This window comes from Apteryx rowi, unplaced genomic scaffold (genome assembly GCF_003343035.1).
Source record: "Apteryx rowi isolate R43461 unplaced genomic scaffold, aptRow1 scaffold_241, whole genome shotgun sequence".
Lineage (NCBI taxonomy): Eukaryota > Metazoa > Chordata > Aves > Apterygiformes > Apterygidae > Apteryx > Apteryx rowi.
The window spans coordinates 42,145-63,903 of NW_020448764.1; the positions used below are offsets into that span (position 1 = coordinate 42,145).

At 35.5% G+C, this 21,759-nt stretch overlaps 1 protein-coding gene across 6 annotated transcripts in view; it reads right to left on the reverse strand.

Moving 5' to 3' along the window:
* UTRN (utrophin) overlaps positions 1-21,759 on the reverse strand; it is a 366,002-nt gene that overhangs the window by 19,910 nt on the left and 324,333 nt on the right. For all 6 annotated transcript variants that reach the window (XM_026066463.1, XM_026066461.1, XM_026066459.1 and 3 more), the window contains 4 exons: positions 11,747-11,883; positions 10,234-10,272; positions 9,922-9,987; positions 6,310-6,375 (listed from right to left, as the gene is read on the reverse strand). In XM_026066463.1, coding sequence (XP_025922248.1) covers positions 6,310-6,375; positions 9,922-9,987; positions 10,234-10,272; positions 11,747-11,883 — 308 coding nt within the window. The remainder of the gene's footprint in view (positions 1-6,309; positions 6,376-9,921; positions 9,988-10,233; positions 10,273-11,746; positions 11,884-21,759) is intronic.

The window sequence follows — 21,759 nt, forward strand, 5'->3', positions numbered from 1 at the left end:
TATACAGTCCCATTTGAATGATTTGAAAAACAGTTACTTAGAAATGTATATACTGGATAAAACAAAAATTATCTCTGTGGTGACAAATAATCTATTAATAAATGTATCTAAAAGTAAAACACCTCAGGTGTATTACAGGCCTTGCACACAGATTGGAGTTTTTTCCAGAAATAAATTCAAAACCTTGTGATAAAAGGAGTCTTCTGTTCTCAAAGTGCATAGCTGTACTGTTGAACTTCAGTAAATGCACATGACAGAAACAAATGAGAACTGCAAACATATTGTTTGTGTATGTATAAGACCCTATCCTATGCTGTCGAACTAAGATTTCTTGGTACCTCACTACATCAATACCCATTTGAAGTCATCACCACTATTACAAACCAAGCCAAAATATCCACAAATTTATTAAATACAGATTGTCTATTTCTCTTGGAAATCCACTTCTATCATGCAGCTAAGTGATTTCGTTCTTCGTATTATCGATTAAAACAAATTTCTTACTGAAACTAATTTCTATGTTAGAATAACATTGACTTATTTCTACCTGAAGATAACTATGCACTATCTATCCAAAGCTGTTAGGTGGGCTGCCACTTTCAACTTGTCTTTGAAAATCTAGACTATTATGATCAAATATGTATCAAATAACAATAAAAGTGAAAAAGACCCCAACTATTTATAGCCTCTGACAGTTCCATCCATTCTTAAAGTTCATGGCATTCTGTTCCATGAATGTTCATTTATGACAGAAGGGTTAAAAACAGATATGAAAAGTTTCTTCCACCGAGTGCTTTCCTTCAACACATCTTTTGCAATAAACTAATAGTTTGCAGAAAATTTACATGATAATCTGAAAAAGAAACTTCATTAGTAAGTTCCTCTGCCTTTAATTGTAAATTGAGAAATTTCAAGTAAAATAATGCACATTCCCGTATTTCTTATCTATCTTGGCTGTAGTCAGTCCTATGCTCATGAGAAGAAATATTGATCTTCCCATGCAAATCAATAAATGTAATGAATTTTTCATTCAATATGAGCATACAATTCAAATAACACTGGGGTTGTATGTGCATTTAAGCCCCCTCAAAAACACAGGGGATAGCGGACACACAGAGCTGTCTAGAACAGAAACAGAACAATGTTTTTTGCTTACCTACAAAAACAAGTCCCTTAACTGCTTTCTTTTCTCAGCCTCTCAAATGATATCAGGGAAACTCATAATCACTTGCTTTGTTATTTTCTGGTCTAGTTAAATCTAAAACAAAGGCTAGTATAGTTAATGGAGTTTGGATCACGTCCTGACATAAAAATGAAAACTGGGTACTTCTCTATCCTTTAAGCACCTTAATAAAACAAAACACCACTTATGACTAAGTTTTGGCTGAAGTGTTGTAAACAGATATTAGGGCTTCAAACTGTACGGTATATAGTAGGGTCTCTAAAGTCCTGCAAAACTTGCAGAATTGCCTCACTGCAGCTGAAATAGTCTTCTATGCAGTGAAGTGCTGCAGTTTAATGCCACATTACAGTGAGTACAAAAACAGTGTGAAAACAGACCACAGAGAGAGAATGCAGTTTTATCATCCAGGTTTCAAAACACTCTTTAAATATTAATTTACATGATACAGTGCAACTATACAGGTTTTATTTGTGCAAGGGTGTTATGTTGTTGGGAAAGGTTCACAAGATCAAGGAGTTTAGTCTGGTTATTTTAATTAGGCACCAAAAAGCTGCTATCTATATTTTAAGATGATGAATTAGTTTATAAACAGCTATGCAGGTCACTTGAAATGGATTTTTTTTTAATATGGCTCTGTAAAGCTGGATTTATTATTTTTATTTGACTTCATTGAAGCTGAGATTCTGTCAAGATTTTACATTAGTTGTAACCTCATTTTTTCATGAAACTTATATACCTTATAACTTATATAAGAAAGTGTTTATACAATAACTGCTTACATACTTTTCACTGTTCTGTGGCCAGTTGGTAGGACCCAAATGGGTAGATACAATTTGCTCAGGAAGGATTCTTGATATTTTATACTTCATACTCCTCCCAGTTATTCAACCCTGAGTAAATTTAATTTCCCTCCTCTCTCACTGATTCAGTGTCTCAGAGTCTGTAGAGGACAGACTGCAAATACTGACTGGTCATTTCTTAGGCATCACAATCTGTAATTCATAGCACTCTGACACATGAGAGAGGAAATACCTGATAAAGGGAGAAACCTGTTAAAGAAAAAGTCATTTTTTAGCATGTGTTCCACTACCAGTCTGTTCTGCCAAGATTACTGGTCCCAAACCAGAACCTTCAACCTGCACCAACAGACCTCATGACTGTAATTAAGACAGATCTAATAGTAGCACAGAAGTCTCAGTGCAGGGCTTCATGATGACCTCCAACACAAGGGAATGACACACACTCTTCGACATGCAAATATTTTCATTTTGAGAATCCAAGATTTTCTCCTCTCCAGAACTGGTGGGAGATGACAATCAGCAACCAAAATAAAAGCACAAGATCAAAATCAATTCCTTGTCCTTTCTCAGTGGTTATTCTCCTGAAGACCCTGGGCTTTGAGAAAAAGCCTGAACTACACAGATAAAGTCCTTTAACAGCAGGAATTACAGTTACTTTTTAGCATTTGCACTATCATCATGCTGGAAAGCTGTAAAAAATGACATCCAAAGAAGGTCAGACTTGAAAGAAGGACATCTCAAAGGAAAACAAACCAACCAATGGAAAATGGCATTTGAAATATCCTATTCTCTTTGTGGATACATGTTTTCAACAGGCCTATTCCAAAACATGCATTAAGCACGGCAGGGATGGAGCAAGAGCCTAAAGAAATTTAGGCACAGCTTTCCTAGCATCAAGCCTGAGCTGTAAAAAGACAAACTCAGATTTCTTGATAGTCACTCTTCATCCTAGCGTACCATTTTATATGATTAAGAAAACAGATTGCTAAATTAGATTTTAGACAATAAGATAAATGAGTTTGTGATGACTACATTTCCCCCATCATTTTCATTTTTTTCTATGGCTCTAATACTAAGCACCATGTATTCTAGTCCAAAGAAAGTGTATCTTGACCTGATGATGCTATGAGAAATACTAGAATAAGGTTCAAAAAAGTATTCAAAAACATTCCCATCCTCTAACTTATCTGTTCTTCTCTTGATTTTATTATCAACTGTAATTAATTTCTCATTGTGACAAGATGTCTTTTTACCACTTAAATTATGTCAAAATATTCAGTTGCTATATACTGGGACTCCAGTTGCACTTATGACACACTGCAGGGCAGTGCCAGCTGAAAGCATTGCTGGCCTTCCCTGCTTGTTCCTACCCCTGCACCTCAGTGCACGGTCTCCCTGATAAGCAGAATTTCTGATATGTTCCAGCTCTGCCTTCAGCTGGGTATGAAGTGGCATCACCAGTGCTGCAGACATGAAGACCACCAGTAATAAAGGGGTTAATCAGAAAACAGCTATTAAACATTCACATGTACACAGAAATCATAAATACTATGCACAATGCAATTAACTTTAGCATGGCCTAGACAGGATAGTTTGTATATTACAGGAATAAGAGAGTTAGGTTCTTGTTTGATTTTCTTAACAATGCTTTTTGCTTTTCATTCTACTACAACATGATTTGTCAAATTGTGAGGCATGGCTTTCTGTTAGGCATGCTATTTATCATTCTCTGAACATAAGGAAAAACTGAAGACTTTGCAACATTTTCACTTGTGAAATGTCTGCTTTTAGGATATTGATGTATTTGCATGAACTAAAGCCAAAGAAAATTCATCATGACTGTCTAGCCTAAGCATTTAGAACTCTATAATGCATAGTGAAGATGAGATGAAGGAAAAATATTTTCCTTCAAAGTCTTTATATTAGAAAACACAATCATGAGAACATCAGAATATTTGCTTGGAAGTCTGGACACACTACAGTAGACTAYGATTGTTTTGTAATCCACAAATATTTTTTCAATTGAGGAAAAATGTAGTTTAATGGAATTCAMATACTTTTGGGGAGTTTAGAAGAACTGAATTAGAGGAAGTCATAACAAAGTTCAAGAAAACAGGTTAAGTAAAAAACAGGAGAAATTTATTTGAAGAATGTTTTCTTAATCAAATTGTATATTCTAGAACATTTGTGCAAAAAATTGTGACGTTTAACTGAAGGCAGAAGTTTTCTTGTCATTCAAATGTAGAAGGCTTCTTATGCAAGCCCTTTGGAGCATGAAGTGTGTTAACAAGTTCATTAATAACAAGGTTAAGCTGACAAGGCAAAAGTAGTAATTCTCCAATATCAAGTGTAACTTTGCCTCTATTATAGTTTGCAGTAAACTGAAGAACTCCTGAGGACTGATAAAAATAAGATCTCAGAACAGAATTCCGATTACAAGAAGGAGAGAATTTGATTTCCAAATCAGTAATCATCTCCTGAAGGTTCAAAAGAATGCCATAAGAAAATGAGATTTTGCTCAGGTATGTTTATAGCAGATACACTTGAGCTGAAAAAATACAGATTCAAATTTCAAATTGCCCCTTCTGATTCAGTCTACATAGAATGATTACAATACACATTTCTATGTCAAACTGTATTTAAACATTAAAAATGTTGGTGAACTGGGCATCCTAGATACCCAGTGTTCCAGCTATAAGAGATTTATGATCCAGCCTGGGATCTAGATTTCACAGATCAGTACTTCCCTGCAGTGGTTCAAGTCTAAACTTTAAATCACAGTTCTTCAGAATTTTGTGGGCACTTTAGCATGCACCTTAGTGAAAGTATAGTATTATCTGCAAATAAAAAATGGTGCCACACAGTAAACCCCCCCCCACAACTTTCTTGCCCTCCTTGACCTCTGAATCTCTGCATGTTTTGTTTATGTAACAGTCCCCATTTGACAACAGGACTGAGACCCAAAGTCTCTCCAATATAACGGTACACAAATCCACCAAGTTTGTTATTTTTTTTAAAAGAGAGGCTATTTTTATAGGTGAGAATAAAAATTGTATTAAAATCAACAGATGAATAAAAGTGTATATGACTCCTTTTACTGTTGGAATGGATGGCTGCTCAGTCTTGTACACAAGTAGAATCATTAATTGCAAAATAAACAACTTGATCAAGTGTATGAGCATTTAGCAGCTTACAAATTTTCAGCTTTCCCTGCCAAATGGCAGCATGTTTGCATTTTTTCAAAAGGGAAGAGTTTGGCTGCATTTCTGTCATTGGTGAGCCTACTATTAAGGTTAYACATGAAAAACAGTTTTAGCAGTTATGTAAAAAGAGTTAATCAAGCAGGAAAGAGGAAACGAATTTAAAGGTGATCATGAGTGCTTCTTTGAAAGATATTATTTATATCTCAAACTGCTAGTAAAATTCATTGGAAAAATCATTTCATGATTAGATTTTAAAACAGTAAACGAAGGCATTACTAAGAACAATAGCCTAGTCTAACTAACCAGAGCTGAACAATAACAAATTCTGTTTCCTCTGTAATAGGATGACATCCTTTAATAACTTAAAAGAGGCATTGTCCTACTACACTGATTTAATTAACTGAACTGATAATACAATGAGGTTAAAACATTCATGTATTTTAACATGGAAAAAAACCATATTCAATTCATTAGTAATTCAAAGGGTTTTATGTTTTACCAGGTTCATCTATACATTTTAAAGAAGTCTTTTACATTAAAACTGTCAAATAATTCCAAAACACAAAATGGCCTTGATAAATTAATATAGGGCTATGTTTATATCCCCAAGTATAAACAGATGGATCAGCAGCCGATAAATTGAAATCTAAGCAAGAAAAAGCAACAACATAGTTCTGGATCTGCATAACACTTCTAATACAGATGATTTTTTTTGTTTGTTTTTAACCAGAAAATTGTCCTGGAGATTAACACAAGCTATTGGCACACTCCATTGTCCACTTCTACACTTTACAGTATGGCAAGAGTAGAAAAGCAATACAAATTAGAGCCTGTAAAGCTGTGACTTGTTTCCAGTCACATGAAATGTACTCATTTCTTGAAGTAGAACAGCTGACAAACACAGAGCTCCCTTATGTCACCAAGTAACTTATTCAACAAATAAACACCACCAATGTATTTAATTAGTGCTTGGAAGAATGAAATTTATGCAGGCATTCTTGGAGTCATACTTATTAGCTACTTTCATTGGGACTAAATTCTGTGTTACAGTTTATAAAGATCATATCATGCAGCTGTAACCAAATATATCCATCTTTCCTAGTAGCCTTAATGAGTTACTTACACACTTCCTGTGGTGGAGCTACTGTCCGTGAGGAAGGAGCCATTGGTCCTTTCCATCTGGGCCAGCCTGAAAGACAGGGAAAAAACATGACTTTCAGATAATATGCTGCATAATTTAAATATAACACTGTGAAGATTAATGCTACCTAGAAATCACTCGGATATGGCAATCTCGCCTCATATGACTAGAAATAAACTTCTCGACTTTGTAACAAGAACCTATAATCCAGAGGACTTTTATGAGAAACTTGTGCTATGATTAACTAATTCTACTTGCCAAGCAACATAGAAGAAGTGTATTTTCTATATCTAGTATAATTATCATTAGCACCACCACAACTCTCATGGTAAAATTAGTTAAAGAGATGTTTTCACAGATGGTTTCCTTGTTTGAATTTTATAAAGCTGGACTAACAAAAGAGGATAAATACTTTTTAAATATAGCACATGCAACATCTGAAATTATGCTTGGCAAATAACATCACACTGTGGACAGACATGTCCTGGAAAATCACCCAAAAAACAGTGTAATTATAGTCATTTCCTAAAGTTCCCATTTTTTAAGGAATTAATCTAAGAGGATTGGATTATTACACTGTATTTATATGACCATACATTTCTTTAAAATCACAGCAGGAATTTTCTTTTATGCCTGTTCATTTTTTTAGGACAGATATACCTCATCTATACATAAGATGAATACATAAAAATCTAGGAACACTCAATACTGTCCATATATCAGATTACTCCAAATAGAGATCATGTATTTCCTTTACTTATTACCTTACTAATAAGGTATCTTAATTTCACACATATTTATGCAAGTGCACTATCTATTATTAAAGACACCTTCAAACTTTTTTTGAAAGCAGTGTGCAAGTCCCTAAAGAAATGAGAACTCTTTGGTGTATTCTTTTTTCACAGAGCAGGCTTTCCCATTTGTACATTTGTTAGCACTCCTCCAACTTAAAGGAGGACAAAAGAAACAACACAGGATGCCATGGTCCTGACTGCCTCATGCCACCATGGCTACTGGGTGCAATGCAGTGTGCAGATGCCTCCCCTGTTTTCGGAGGAGAAGCTTCCAAATGATAAGACAACATTCAGATCACCTCTGTTCCAGATCATCTCAAGCAGATCTAGTCAACTCTGAATAATATAAGGTAGTTATCATAATGCTAGTCACGTTTATAATGTTTCTTAGCTCAGCACCTTTAAGTTCCTGAAAAAAAAACCCAATTAATTTTCAGAATTAATCTTCATTGCCCCTTTGTTGTAAAGGGAAGCAGCACAATAACCAGTATTTTTCAGAAAGAAGACTGAGGCACAGAAATTTTGTTAATTTGCCCCAAATCTCTTAGTGAGTGAGTAATAGATATTCTGTCTCACAAACATGTGCTCTGTCATCAGCAGCATCTTTTCAGGCTCCACCACATAGTGAAGATTTGCTTGGAATAGCACGTGGAGCAAGGAGATAGCTCTGATTGTAGAGCAGAGGGGAACAAGGGCAGGGACTGTGGAGTTACAGAGAGCCTTCAAGGTGAGAGACAAACTGAAAGCCTAGGAAGGGAATTAGAAGCAATTCAGAGGTGACACAGAACAACAGGATGAGAAGATGGTAATTGATTGCATTTGGGAGCTGTACACAAGAAGGATTTTTTCTAAAAATCGCAAAAAGATTTCTAACTTTGCTAACAGAAAAATGGAGTCTCGAATATTCGTCATTCAGTGACAATAAAGGCATTAAGCCCTAATATACTATTTCTGCAGTGAGGTGTCTTTTGACACTTGCTGATCTCCTTTAATAGGAAGACAAAGTCATTTAAACATAAGGTTCTCCACCAGCTATATTTGCAATACGTGCAACTATTTACATTATGAACATTATTCAAAAACATTTTAAAACAATGAAATTCTTCACTAAGAGGCTAACAAATCTGTTTTCTGTCAGTATATTTCTTGAAAGAAGCTTAGCTGAAAAGATCAGGACAATAAAAAAATATTCCCTAATTTGTATGTGAAAAACGCATGGTAACAGATCCAACTAGAAAGCACACAATAAAAAACAAGATAAAAGATACTGGATGAGTTTTCATCTTTTAAACTGTATTACCAGAGGAAAAAAACATCTTGATTAATTTTAGATAGCTTACTTATACAGTAATTAGTATATTTTTAAGTGGGTGCTTTTTGCTTTCTAACCAACTTCTGCACATAGTAGGTAGGTACAGATTTGGATTTGTATTCTGAAAGAAACCTGTCTGAGTGATGCATGGTCCACCTCCAGCAAGTCTGATTGTGAGCAGAATTCTAAGAGCTGAAGGTGAAGGGAAGGAAACCAAGTATTACACCYGGGATCTCTTATTAATCCTTAAAGAGAGTTCAGAGCTTGAACTTTACCTTGACACAATAAACCATGGCACCGGAGTGTCACAGGCTGAAAAAAAAGAACAGGGGGAGACAAAAAAAAATTCTGATAGCTTTCTAGTGAAGTCTAATTTATAGCCCTGCTCATGGGTTTTAATAGATTACAACATGGCCCAAGTTTTATATTCAGAAATTGTATCAATGTCATCAGATTTATATGAATGGCATGTTCCAAACAACTGAAAAGCAGTATGAGTTTGCCTTTAACAATGTACTATGTTACTAACAAAGAATGAAAACATTCATCATTAAATAAAACAAGGAAGTTGAGGCTGACAATAGGCAGCCTTTCAACATTAGTTTATGCCCATTTTTTCCTTGCTGCAAAGATTGTGTGTTGGGTAAGCTGGGCATTTAACGAATGGTTTTGGGACTTGTTTTATGGTGCCTGTAAATAAGAATTCAGTAGCAAACAGTTAATATTAATAAACACAAGTCCTGAAGTTTTATTTATGATCTTAACTTTTTAGTCTTTAAAGTTGTGGAGATCAGATGCAACAGTAAAATCACCCAAAGCAAAAACAAGTCAGTTCCCACAGTAATATGGATCAGTTTCTCTGTTAAAAGTAGTTACTCATAAAGTAGTTACTTATTCTTCAGAGGGCACCTTTGGTTACTGATTAACTGTCACCAGTTCTGAACGGACAGAAAAGGGTTCCACAAAACACTGAGGCATTGAGATGGTCTTATCACTACAGGCATTTTATGCTAAAAGGAAGGTTTGGGGTGACCCCATAAAAGCTAGAACATGAAACATTTGTAGTTGTTATATCCTCCGCTAAAAGTCAGTGACAATGGATAGTCTCAATCTATTAGAAAAGAAAATGAAAACCTGGGTCTAAAATCCTACTGGGAAAAATTATATATCCAACAAGTTGAGTGTATTTCAAAAGGTTAAAAATGTGGAAGCCAAAGGAAAATGGTACTTTTTAGAAATAACACACAGTAATTCTAAAACAATTTCCATTCTGTAGGACAGATGACAGACTTAATGCATCTATTTCATTTAATATGCTGCATTCAGAAGCTGCTGATTTACAAACATTTGACTTGCTTCTGAGTATAAAGGTTTTTTTGTCTTTTTTTTTTTTAATAAATAACGTCCAGCCAGCGGAGTACATTAAAATCAGCAGGAATCTATCACAACATGTGGTGCAGCATGAGCAGCAGGCTGTGCATTTCTTACCTTGTAGCGTACTGCTCTATCCTGGAGTGTGTGTCATCATGAAATAGCTGTGGAGACTGGGAAGGACTAGTTAAAACAGAACAAAAAAAATTAACAGTGTCTAAAGCAATCCAAAAATATCAAAGTTATTTAAAAAATAAGTTACACTGATGACAAATTAAAATCACAATATTGCCGGGAGGGGTCGTTCCTTTGGGCTTTTTGGTGAACCATATACCCTATAGCTCATACACATCAGATTAGCAGCTATTCAGCTTAAAGAAAACAAGTAGCATACTGAGCTTTCCAGAGAGAGGGGTTCTGCATACTCACTCATATTGCTCTGGCCACATACTGATGAGAGTGATAGGACTGCAAGGAAGAAAAAAAAGAAAGAAAGAAAGAAASAAACAAACCATGAAACAAAAACTTTAGTGCCATTTAAGCAAGAGAAAGCTGAAAAACCCCACATATTATTTTCAGCAGCAACCCACCCAGATCATTTGGACTAGCAACTGACACAGAAAAAGAGGCAGCAACAGATAGTGCAGCCTACAATGGAGAGATAGGAGACTGACTTACATGCTTTATTTTGTTAAATAAAAATCAAATTGTTAAAAAAAAAAATACCAAAGAGTATTATTGATTGAACTCCTATTTTTAAACCATGATCAGTTTGCTTAAATTCCACTCAAGTGTTTTTTTTTAAGGAAAGTATGTGTTGTTTTTTTTTTTTGTCACCTGTAGAGGAGAGAACCAATACCAATAGTTTTCTCAGCATGATGCTGGCAGTTTATCTGCATATTTCCCACATGACTGCACCAAGAGAGTTTTATCCTGACTTGTGTTTACAGTTTTGGCATTCCRGTTCTGGCACCATTGACAACTTCTCATCACATCAAAGCAGCTTTAATTTCCTTTGTTCTTGACATATGTTTTTGTTTTTAAATACAGACCAGCTTAAGACTGCTCTGGTGAGTAACATTTTAAATTTTGAATCTGTGCTCCAATTCAAAACCTTACTTAGAACTCAGGCCAAAATCCAGGTTCTTTCATCCTGCTTCTTAAGCCAAGAACGAGCAGGGTTTGTTTACTGTAAATAAAATGTACCATCTTCTGGTCAAGAAAGCAGAGCACAGACAATGGCACAGGTCTACTGTATATGAAGCTTTACATTTGATGTTGCTGCTAGCTTTAAGTGGCACTGTATTTAGACTATACAGTAGCACTGCAGACTCCAGTATGTCAATGTCAAGGAGAGTCAATTCACTGAACTACTTCTAGTGCCCTGTCAACATATCTTAATTTTGTTCTTTTAAGAGTGTCCTTTGCTGACAGCTGGCAAGAAAGTAAATAAATAAATAAATAAAGCATTTCTGCCAACACCATAAGTAATACTGTGGAGACACTCACAGGGCTCTCTTATCGGGCCACCTAGATTTCTGAAGTTTGTAGGAACCTAATCATCTTGGAGATCTCCAACCCCAATGCATCTGAAAGTGGGCAGTGGATTCCAAAGTCATTAAAGAGAGGGGCTTCGAGACAACCAAATAAGCAATGCAGTTCCAAAAACCTGCTCTCCCCACGGTTATAAAAATGTTCTTTGCAAAACAGCTGTTAACCCTACCTTCAACAGTATTACCTGCTAATATCCATGGCTTATCAAAATCAAAGCATAAAGTATGCTACTTTTTAGAAAATGAGAAAGATCTTCAAATATTCATGGAAAAAATATTCCAGCACAAGGCTCTGCAACCACTTTTGATTATTTCTTGAATTTTACTTTTTTGTTTTTAATGAAATAGGCCAGTGACCCCAGCAGGGATTATATTATAATCAAGCTTACGTCTCCAGGTTGTCACCCTCCAGAACTGTTTGCACAGGTAAGTAGCCAAGTCGGGGATGCTTTGCAAAATACTTCTTTGACCGGAACTTATTCTTCAGCACCTTGGTGAAGTCCCGTACATCTTCCCCAGATGTTGTCTTAAAAAGTTAAGAGGAATTAAATTGAACATTGCTAACTAGCACTGAGATAATAGTACTGCTACTGTCCCGGAAGAGGATACATAGAAAAACTTCAAAATGTTAGGGATTTTACAACTGCCTTTCTAGTGTACTGAAATATGATAAAGCAATAATGGTAATGCATCTACAAATTCTCTTTTATTGGTAAAAATGGCAAGGTTTCAAATTCCTAGCAATAATGCACTAGCTTCCTCTAATTTATAAAGTAATTGGTAAAAACTGAAACAGGCTCAAGTCTCAAGGTAAAAATTTATAACCAGTCTTACAAAAGGCAAAAATCTAGTTTTTCAGGAAAACATGCAGCTCAGTTTTTCATATGCTAAGGGATACTCTTAGCCATTGAAAGCAACCTTGACTATATACTCATACACATGAAGCATCTGACTCACCCCATAGACAGAAGGGAGTGTGAAAATCTTGTAATAGCTTTGTTGAAAAAATACAGCTAGCAATAATGTCTTTGTTGCAAAAAAATACAGCTAACAGCCCTCTGTAGTCTCAAAGTGCCAAAAAATACTCAATGCCTCCCATTATATAACTAAACTGAGAATTCGGTACCATGAGACAGAAGCAGTACGTGCTAAACCAGTCTCTCCTGCAATGGCCAAATTTTTCCATGAGCACTTTCTCAAGTTACCAGACCTCTTCCTACAGGTTCCTGCTATTATCTGAATCATTGCAGAGCCAAAAGGCCCACAGATGAAATTACAGCCATTGTACGTGCCCTGTTCAAAGGCGCAGTCAGAAGCGACCCTGACAAGAACAATCTGTGCCTGCAGTAACAAATTCACTGTCTGATCCAGTAGCCTCCTTATTACCACAGCAGGAGACTGGTAGGAGAATTAGCCACAAGATTCTGCCAGTCTAAGTCTGCAAGTTTTAACCAGCAACCCCCCACGCTCCTGTCACACACACACATACACGCATACCYCGAAGCAGCTTATTAGCGGTCCAGACTGATGCAGTCTTTTCCAAAACTGGCAATGCTCAGCCCCATCCCTCAACTCCACAGCCTGTCTTTAGAATGAAGTTAAAATTGATGCAGCAGCTTTTAAGAATCAATTTAATTGGGATTAATCACATCAGCAATGGCAGCACTGTTTTGATAATACAACTCAATTAACTTCTGCTACAAAAGCAAGAACACAAGCAAGAAAATGCAGGCTTAATACAGTAGGTGAAAAACGCTGTAACAGAGAGACCTGAAGGAAGAAACAGTAGTATACAGGCCTTTAAAGTATATATGTTTACAGACTGCACTGTGCACTTAAACAGAATGGTCTCCATCACACATAGTGGTTACTATTCAGTGTTTTTTCTTGTAACTGTAGTATAGACAGTGGCCATTCACCTCCTTCATTAGCTGAAGGCTGCTATGGCTTCTACAGATTTACATACGAGTGATTCTGCAACACTACCCCCAACCCAAGCCCTATAAGAAGTTATAGGGTGTCTTTCAGTACCCTCTGTTTTGGGAGAAACATGTTAACATAATATAATGCAAAAGCTTACGGACATCCACATGAAAAACAGAGTTAAAGGTTTTYCAGTTTAGTTATTTTTCTCTGTTATATACTATGAAAAGAGCTAGAACAAGTAGGCAAACTATTCTCTCATTTTATTCTCTATTGTCAAAACAAAAATATTTCCCTATTCGCCTATGTATTTTAATGTTTGTATAGTATATGCATTTATAAATGCTGACTGAACTAACTGTAAAAAAAAGTAGTTTATCAAACTGACATTGGCAAGAGTTTTTCAGGTCTGGCTTTAACAAGTAACGGCTGAGCAAATTTGGGAGAGAGAGGCATAGGAACCCCCAGATTTTCATACAGGTAAATTCAGAAAGGGCTCACAAAATCACTGTGAAAAAGCATCTGTTATGCTCACTGATGCATCTAAACAAAGAATGTGAAGTCCAAAGGGCTGTGTACTTTCATGCAACAATAACTCTAGCAGATGGAACGCTGTCCCAAGGCCAATGAATGAAAGTTTTAATAACTACATATTACAGAAATAAATGTCTGTTGAGCTGCCAAACTCTTCCTCTTGGGTGCTTTTTATTTGGTATGACAGCCTGACCCAGTTTCTTGGAAAGACTAATTTGACTACATACTGAGTGAGGACAGTACATACTAACCAGTGAAATTTAAGCAGATTTGGAAGAACTATTTAAATGTGACTAAGTCACAACCTATAAAAGTGTTTTTCCTATGCTTTTTGTAYATAACTGCATGACACAGTACAAACAAAAACCATGCCAGAAGAGATGTACTTTAAGACTGTACTTTTGAAAAATAATAGCCAAGGGCTCTTGTGTAGAATCTATCTACTAAACGAAAAACAGCAGCTGACTTGTATACTTCTTTACATCATGACATATTAGCTATTTCCACACAAGTCAACAACACAGAGACCACAACAGTTACAAAACTACTTGAAAAGCAAACAAAAAAACCCTTTCCTTGAACAAAAATTTCAGTCATATGACCATATTTTCAATCTTAATTTAAAATCTCAGTTCTCAGAAGCTGACAAAGTTCAGGAAGGAATGACTAAGATCCATAGCTGGCACACACAAAAACCTATAAATAAATAGATAAATAAATAGATAGAAAGATAAATAAATAGATAAATAAATCTCTGTAGCTGAAAGTCTCAAGGTGAAAATATTGAACAACTGACCAATTGACATTAGAATTCTTCAATATACAGCCAGGAATAAATGAAATCACAAGTCACAAACTACAAACAAGTAAAATTCCTTATAAACAAACATATATTTAAGAAACAACTGGATTTATATGGAAAGTAGTGGGAAAAACAGAAGATGCTGAGGCACAGGTTCATATGTAATAATCCTGTCAGGAGAGTTCTAAGACATATGTATGTGTACACGCATACACACACAAAGAACATTGTAACATACTGAAGAATATACTAAAGAATAGTTTCTCTCTATAAATCTATACATATTTTATATACACACATACAAACTATTCTTTTTTGAAAGAAACAATAATATAGTGATAATGAAAGCCCGAACAACTTTCCATTCCTTTCCCTAAAGGGAAAAAGGGGTTTACCTAGGGGTTTTACCCCTAGGTAAAAAGACTAGTCTACACCTAAGTCTACACCTAAGTCATCTTTAGTACATCAATGTCTAACACAAAACCAAACAGCTATTCTAATATACATATAGAAAGTGATTCTCAGAAGAGATGTGGCCCTCACTAATGAATGCTTTCATTAACCCTAGCTAGACATTCATGGGTTACATTCAGGCGGCTGAAAGGAAATGCGCACATACGCCCACTACACACGCAATTATCAAGCATGTTTCAAAAAAAATTTATTTTGTATAATAAGATGTGCGCCAGCACAAAAGAGCACCTACATCCTTTAGAAGTACTCTAGTTCCTCCTTAGCAGGAGACACTTCTGTAAATTCTAAAGCCTTAAAAAACAAACAAACAACCAAAAAAACCCCCCCAACCCCTCCCCCCCCAATGTTTTTATTTCTCAACATTTTATCTATCTAAAATCAAGGAGACTGACCACGAGACTGACAAAACTTGATAGAGAATAAAACTGTAACGCCAATCTATGATAACAGTTGCGGTACATGCAGGTGTGACGGTAGCTGCATCTCTGAATGGCTGTCGGCTATGTAACACTGGAAGGCTGGGAAACTCCCCAGGGCAGCAAGCGGGGGAGAGAAACAGGGACAGACTTAATTTCTCTGAATTTTTTTGTATTGACCTTATAACCCAATTAATCAATAACATATGTTTAAGTGCATATATTCAATTCCATTCAACAAAGCACCTAGACTTTTTAAAATTATTTTTAAAAAATAACTTGATAGAGGCATGAAACAGGACACCATAAAAATTAGCTTATCAAAGCTATATAAAAAATGTGTTTATGGCTACCACTACCTCATAAGTGATGTTTGCATTGTGAAGATCACACTTTTCTGTGACCACTTTCAAATATCGGCGTTTCATAGAATGAATCTCTCCTCTTGGTGAGAAACTGCTAAATTGTATGTGTGCGTGCGTGTGTGTGTGTATTTCAGTATACTGCACTGAAATCAAGATATAATTTCACGAGTAACTACCTTACCTCAGAATTTAACAAATTAAGTAGCAAAAGGGTAGCAGATCCCACAAGCCAGCTATCTGAGCAACTGTTCTGATAACTGAGACCTGGAAGAAGAGACCAAAAAGCATACTGATCCAGCAGCTAGCTATCAAAGACTACGCCGAGCAGACAGCCTTTCTTCTTAGGGCAAAGAGTAATTGCTCAGCTCTGCAGCTGGAAATAACGTTTTGCATGTGAAATAGCCTGATTCAACTATTCTTGCCACTTTCTCTCTCCTTCTCCACAGACAGATCTAGTTTTGGCAACAGTGAAGTGCCAAGGTTGGTGCCTTGAGAAGCTTGTCAGGATTGAACCACTGACTTTCTTGTGTCAGTTTGTTGCTTGTACAATGCTAAGGCTGCTTATGTTCAGGAATGCAACTGTCTTCTCTGCATGCCAGTAGCAATTAAGCTTTCAGATGACATACCTAGAGGAGGAGTCTTAACAGGCACTATTGCAGATAAGCTTTATCATGTCCGAAGCAAATTTTCACTTTAGGGTAGAACTATAATTTGACTAATAATTTCTGACATCTTGCCTATCGTGTTTTCGAGCTTCTTTAGGGAGATCAGATGCTCGTCATTTAGCTAGCAAGGTAAATTGTCAGTAGTCATCATTTTAAAAAAAAAAAAAAAAAAAGAAGGAATCCTCATGGAAATATGTTTCTTGGATGTTAAATACCACATGAAATCCCTGAAAACACTCAACCCTACGTAGTCCTGCAGAGTTTCCAGTAGCTCAGCTTGCAAGCAGAAGGTAATGAACAACAATTTGCAAACTAAACAAAACAGCTCCTAGCAGGAGCGAGAGATCTCATGAGCCGAAATACAGAGTCAATTGATTCTAATTGTATTCAAAATGTGCCAAACATTATCTTACCTTAACTTCTGCCAATGCACAGAATCCAAAACACAGAAAAAGTAAAACAACAGCAACAACAACAAAACACTTTTCTTTCTTTTCTTTTCTTTTTTCTTCCCCTCTGAAGATGAAGTGGCTAGTCTTTGCTGGCACCATTTTGTACAGTCTACAAAAAACAGTTCCCAGAATTATGGATTGTGGCAGTTGAGTATGATAGGGGAGACCTATAAAAATGCAATTGTTGGTATTTTTATTGAGGTCATGACCCTGATAGACATAAGGCTTGCAACGAGAAAAGTTTCAGAACTGCTGATTTGGTATCTTTACAGTACTTCAGAAAAACTGCTTTCAGGGTTTTACTGTGGAATATAGGAACTGCAAAGTAGAAACAGTTTGGATAAAGAGGACTGATGCAGTAACTATTTCTACCTGAAATTTAAAGGATCCATTGGTACAGAAAGCCACATCAATGTAATACCCATGCTACTACTGAGAGAATTCCCATTCCAAAAAAATAAAACCAAAAATATGTACACACTTATTTAGAGTATTCCTGAATTAGATGCTAGACTTTGACTGTAGGAATATCTTGCAAAATTGTGACACATCTCTGTAAAACTCTGCATTAGAAATCATGTCTCCATCTTTTTAGAGAAAGACTATATTTAGATATGAGAAAATACCTACAGTAACTTTGCGTTTCTACTAGAGACAATGTTATTTGCTAAATGTGTTCAATTCCTTGTTCTATCCATCTCTAAATACTGCATGAAAGAAAAAAATACATAACCAGAGCAGTTATTGTGAATCGTTATATTTTCATCTTCAAGAAAACTTAATTGCAAGCTAGGTGAACTCTGTTAATGGCATTAAGCATTTACTTTTTTTCTAATTATTGCTAGTCCTCTTGATATTTATGCATTAGTATATATTAAACAGTAAGAGAGATAAGCAGAGTTTTCTTAAGGCAGTTTGAAGAATGCATGTATTTGTACCCTGCTTTGCAACACAGGACACAAGTCTCATTTTAGTACCAGCAGCCTTTGAATTAGGTTGAAAAGGCTCTAACAAGTGCCAAACCTCAGTCGAGTAGACACACTTTTTCTATTCAAGTTCTGTATATTGTAACAAAATGGATTTTATGGCATAAAACATTGGTGTTTGGTGCCTGCATATGAGGGTGGGTTTTTTTTAATTTCAGAGACCCAGATCATCGCTACTGCTTTTTCAGACATAGTTCCATTTAAACATGTAACTATTCTACTAACCTACTGTAAAGAATTTAGCAAGTTCTTTGAACATTATGTTGCATTAAATGAATTCAGTATGTAGAGAGGTTTAACAACAGGTTAGTACATCAACCATAGTACATTACTATAAATAATAATAAAAAATAACACTGGATTCTTTTTGTGAAATCAATTCTTTATTTCTGATTCAAGTCACATAAGAAGAGCTGAAATGAGCTGCATATAAGCACCAATTACGCAAGCCAAAGAGGCGTACCTTAAGTCTGTTCATGTAGTATATCATTTGTTCTGTTTCAAGCTCTCAAGTCTATGAAAAGGCTCCTATCCAACTCATTGGAAGAAGAATCAGAATGGAGAAAGGTGATCACACACCTTACTAATTCTTCCCACTGCCTCTCTTTTAGAGGGGACACACAAGTTGTGCCTGTTTTCATATAGAAATAGAGCTAGTAGAGCATATTTACAGAAAGACCCAAGAAAAATTCCATCCCCAGATTCAGCTTCCAAATTAATGGCTGTCAATACTGGACATTTGATTTTATGCATTTCCTCTATTATATGCCATCCCTTTTATTCTGCTCTACTTGAAACGGTCTCAATTTATTTTCTCCTCTTACCTCTTATCTACTTCCTGTCCTTCACTTCCTCTAATCAAGAATGTCATCTTACTCCCATTATAATTATCCCAAACTGGATTCAATTCAAATCCTCCTATATGTCACAGAAAGGACTTCTTCACCAATTTTTAACCTAGGTTACCTTATTTTGCACTTAATATTTTTTTAGAACTATAGGCTCTTTGTAGTGGGGACAGAAATCTTGAATATAATACAAGATGTCTCTGGTCCCAAGGACAGTGGAGATTCCAGTCATTTCTGTAATATCTTTCTCTATATGACAGTTATTACTTAAATTAAATGTGTCACACTTACATAATGTGAACAAGTTTAACAAGAACCAACAATTTCTCTCGAATATCACATCTGCTGCTTCTGCCAAAACCCAGAAGTCATCAGGAAGAAATATCCCATCTTGTTCTAGGGACAGTACCATAACCACACTAGATGTATTCTTCATTCCCCTTCTATTACCTAACATGTTTTTGACTAATGCAACAGCAAGGATATCTTATTACATGGACCAGTAGCCTCATCTATTATAACACACCTTATGCCTTCACTTCTGAGTTTTCTGTATATCATAGACATTAACAACAAATGTTTCTGTTCCATGATATAAACTGAAGAGAAGGATGGGGAGACCCTGATATGGAAAAAAGCATGGAACTATGAAAAAAACAGAGTAAATGTGTTCAGATTTTTCCGGTTACATTGGCTAAGGAAGTAAACAAACTATCAGTTGTGGTTATATCTCTTTTATCAGTATATTTTTTAAAATTTGGGAGGAAAACAAAAATCTATAGCATTAACCAAATGGAAAGAGTATTTCTTTAACAACATCATATTAAAATACTCATTAAAAACAACATATTTTTAATAAGCAAAGGAAAGAAAATACTCTAGACCTCCTCCCTCTCCTGGTGGTAAAAAATCTGTCATCTGAACACAGGCAAAACTGGGCTTTTATGTCATACCAGGAAAACAGTATAAAGAAAAAACAAAAAAGGATACAACTGTGTAAAAGATGACAGAAAAAAATTAAACTTCATCCCAAATCATTTCAGACATTACAGATTCTAAGGATAAACATTAGAAGCCAGAAAAATAGGGAGCTTTTTCTTACTGGGTATATTTATAAATTAATCCCACAGCTGCTAATGTTAAAGAGAAGACTTCATATTACTAGTGTGGGATGACTATGCAGATAAGCTTACAAAATAACCAGGCTTGGTTCCTTGAAGCCTGACATCTAGTTATGCCCAGAAAGAACTAGATGCTTCCAGATCTCCGAAACAGGCCAGCCTAAATTCTGAACTGATGGCTGTTTATATTTATATAGAGTTCCTATCTTCTGCAACTATGAAGAAGTAACCACAAATAAAATAAAAAAAGTAATTATTACCAATTGGTTGATTTCAAGTTTGTGTTTTTTCCTAATACTTGTGATTGACCTACGAATCAGGTATGCATTTGGGAAACAATGCAATTAATGTTTTTTAGGGAAAATGCGAAGTCATGATTAAGGTCTGCGTCAGATACATATTCTTGACTAGAGTCAATAAAACTGGTGAAACTGGGCTTCCACTCACTTCATATAGGAAAAAAACCTACCGTAAATCAAATCATTTCAAAAAGAAGAAATCAGAAATAAGGAAAGCCAAACAAATATAGACTGATGATCAAAACAATCCTGTTGTATAAATGAAATTATGGGCCAAGCAATACTCCAAGACTGAATTATGCCAAGGACATATCTCGGCCCAGGCAGCAGCATAGAAGGAACATCTCTCTGCCCATACAAACGGCTTCATTTTGACAAAAGCAGTTTCTGTCTAAGAGCTTTAGTCTTTCAGTTGCAATAGAAAACATTGGGTAGTGCATCAAGAAACATAACAAACCTGTAGCTAAAGCAGATAAAGAATATCTGTAATGCACAGAAATATTATAAACTGTTTTATATTCAGCACATGTCCATCCATTCTGTTAAATATAATCATGTATTTTGCACATAACACTTCCCCTCCCCTCCTCGAATAAGTGCTATAATTTTCAAAACAGAGCCCTTAATCAGCCAATAAGCTTTCAGGAAGGTGAGAAGGGAAAAGAGAAGATGGAAAGAGAAAAATAATGACAAAATATAATGAACATTAAAATGTTGAAAAACAACAAGGCTGCCATCTACAAGTATTTCTTCAGACTTGTTTCATTTATACAGCTACAGTATCTGACATGCCAATTTATCAATCAAATCCTAACATTAGGTTATAGAATTAATGAAACTAACATAAGTCATGGTTGCTTCTGATTATAATGAAGTGAAAACACTACTTGATAGAATTTGAATTCTGTTATTGAAGGCATATATATGATGAAAAAGAGTGGGAAAACATAGTTAATAATCCCACCTACTACAGCAAAGGACAGCCGAATAAGTCAATGATTTTTTGCTAATAAAAGAACCCACAGGCTCTTGCAGCAGTAATAGAAATCAGCTCTATAAAAGAAAGCTACATTCTGACCTGAATTTGTTGTTCTCAGTATACAGAACTTTGACCACTGTTATTTAAATTAGAGATACATCATCTTATTATTTTGTGCTTGAGTTAAAATTCTTATAAATGTAAAAGATTATCAAATAAAAATCCAGAAAACCGAAATATTTACATAAAGTTGCTCATAACTCCACCTAAGAAAGTCTCCCAGAAACTCCCTTAGAAAAATCTTGTTTAAACATGCCATCAATAAAATGTCGAACTATAAAGTTATTTTTTCTTAGCCAATGCAGGCAAAACTCAGCATTTTTGGTTAAAAAAAAAACAACCAAACAATTTTGTTTTTTTTTTTCCCAGCCACACACTGATTTTTAAATATCCCAATAAATAGAAATTATTTAAGGGAATAAATTGTGACATGTATTTCCAATCGCATTTTGAGGAAGCAAGCAAATATTAGACCTGA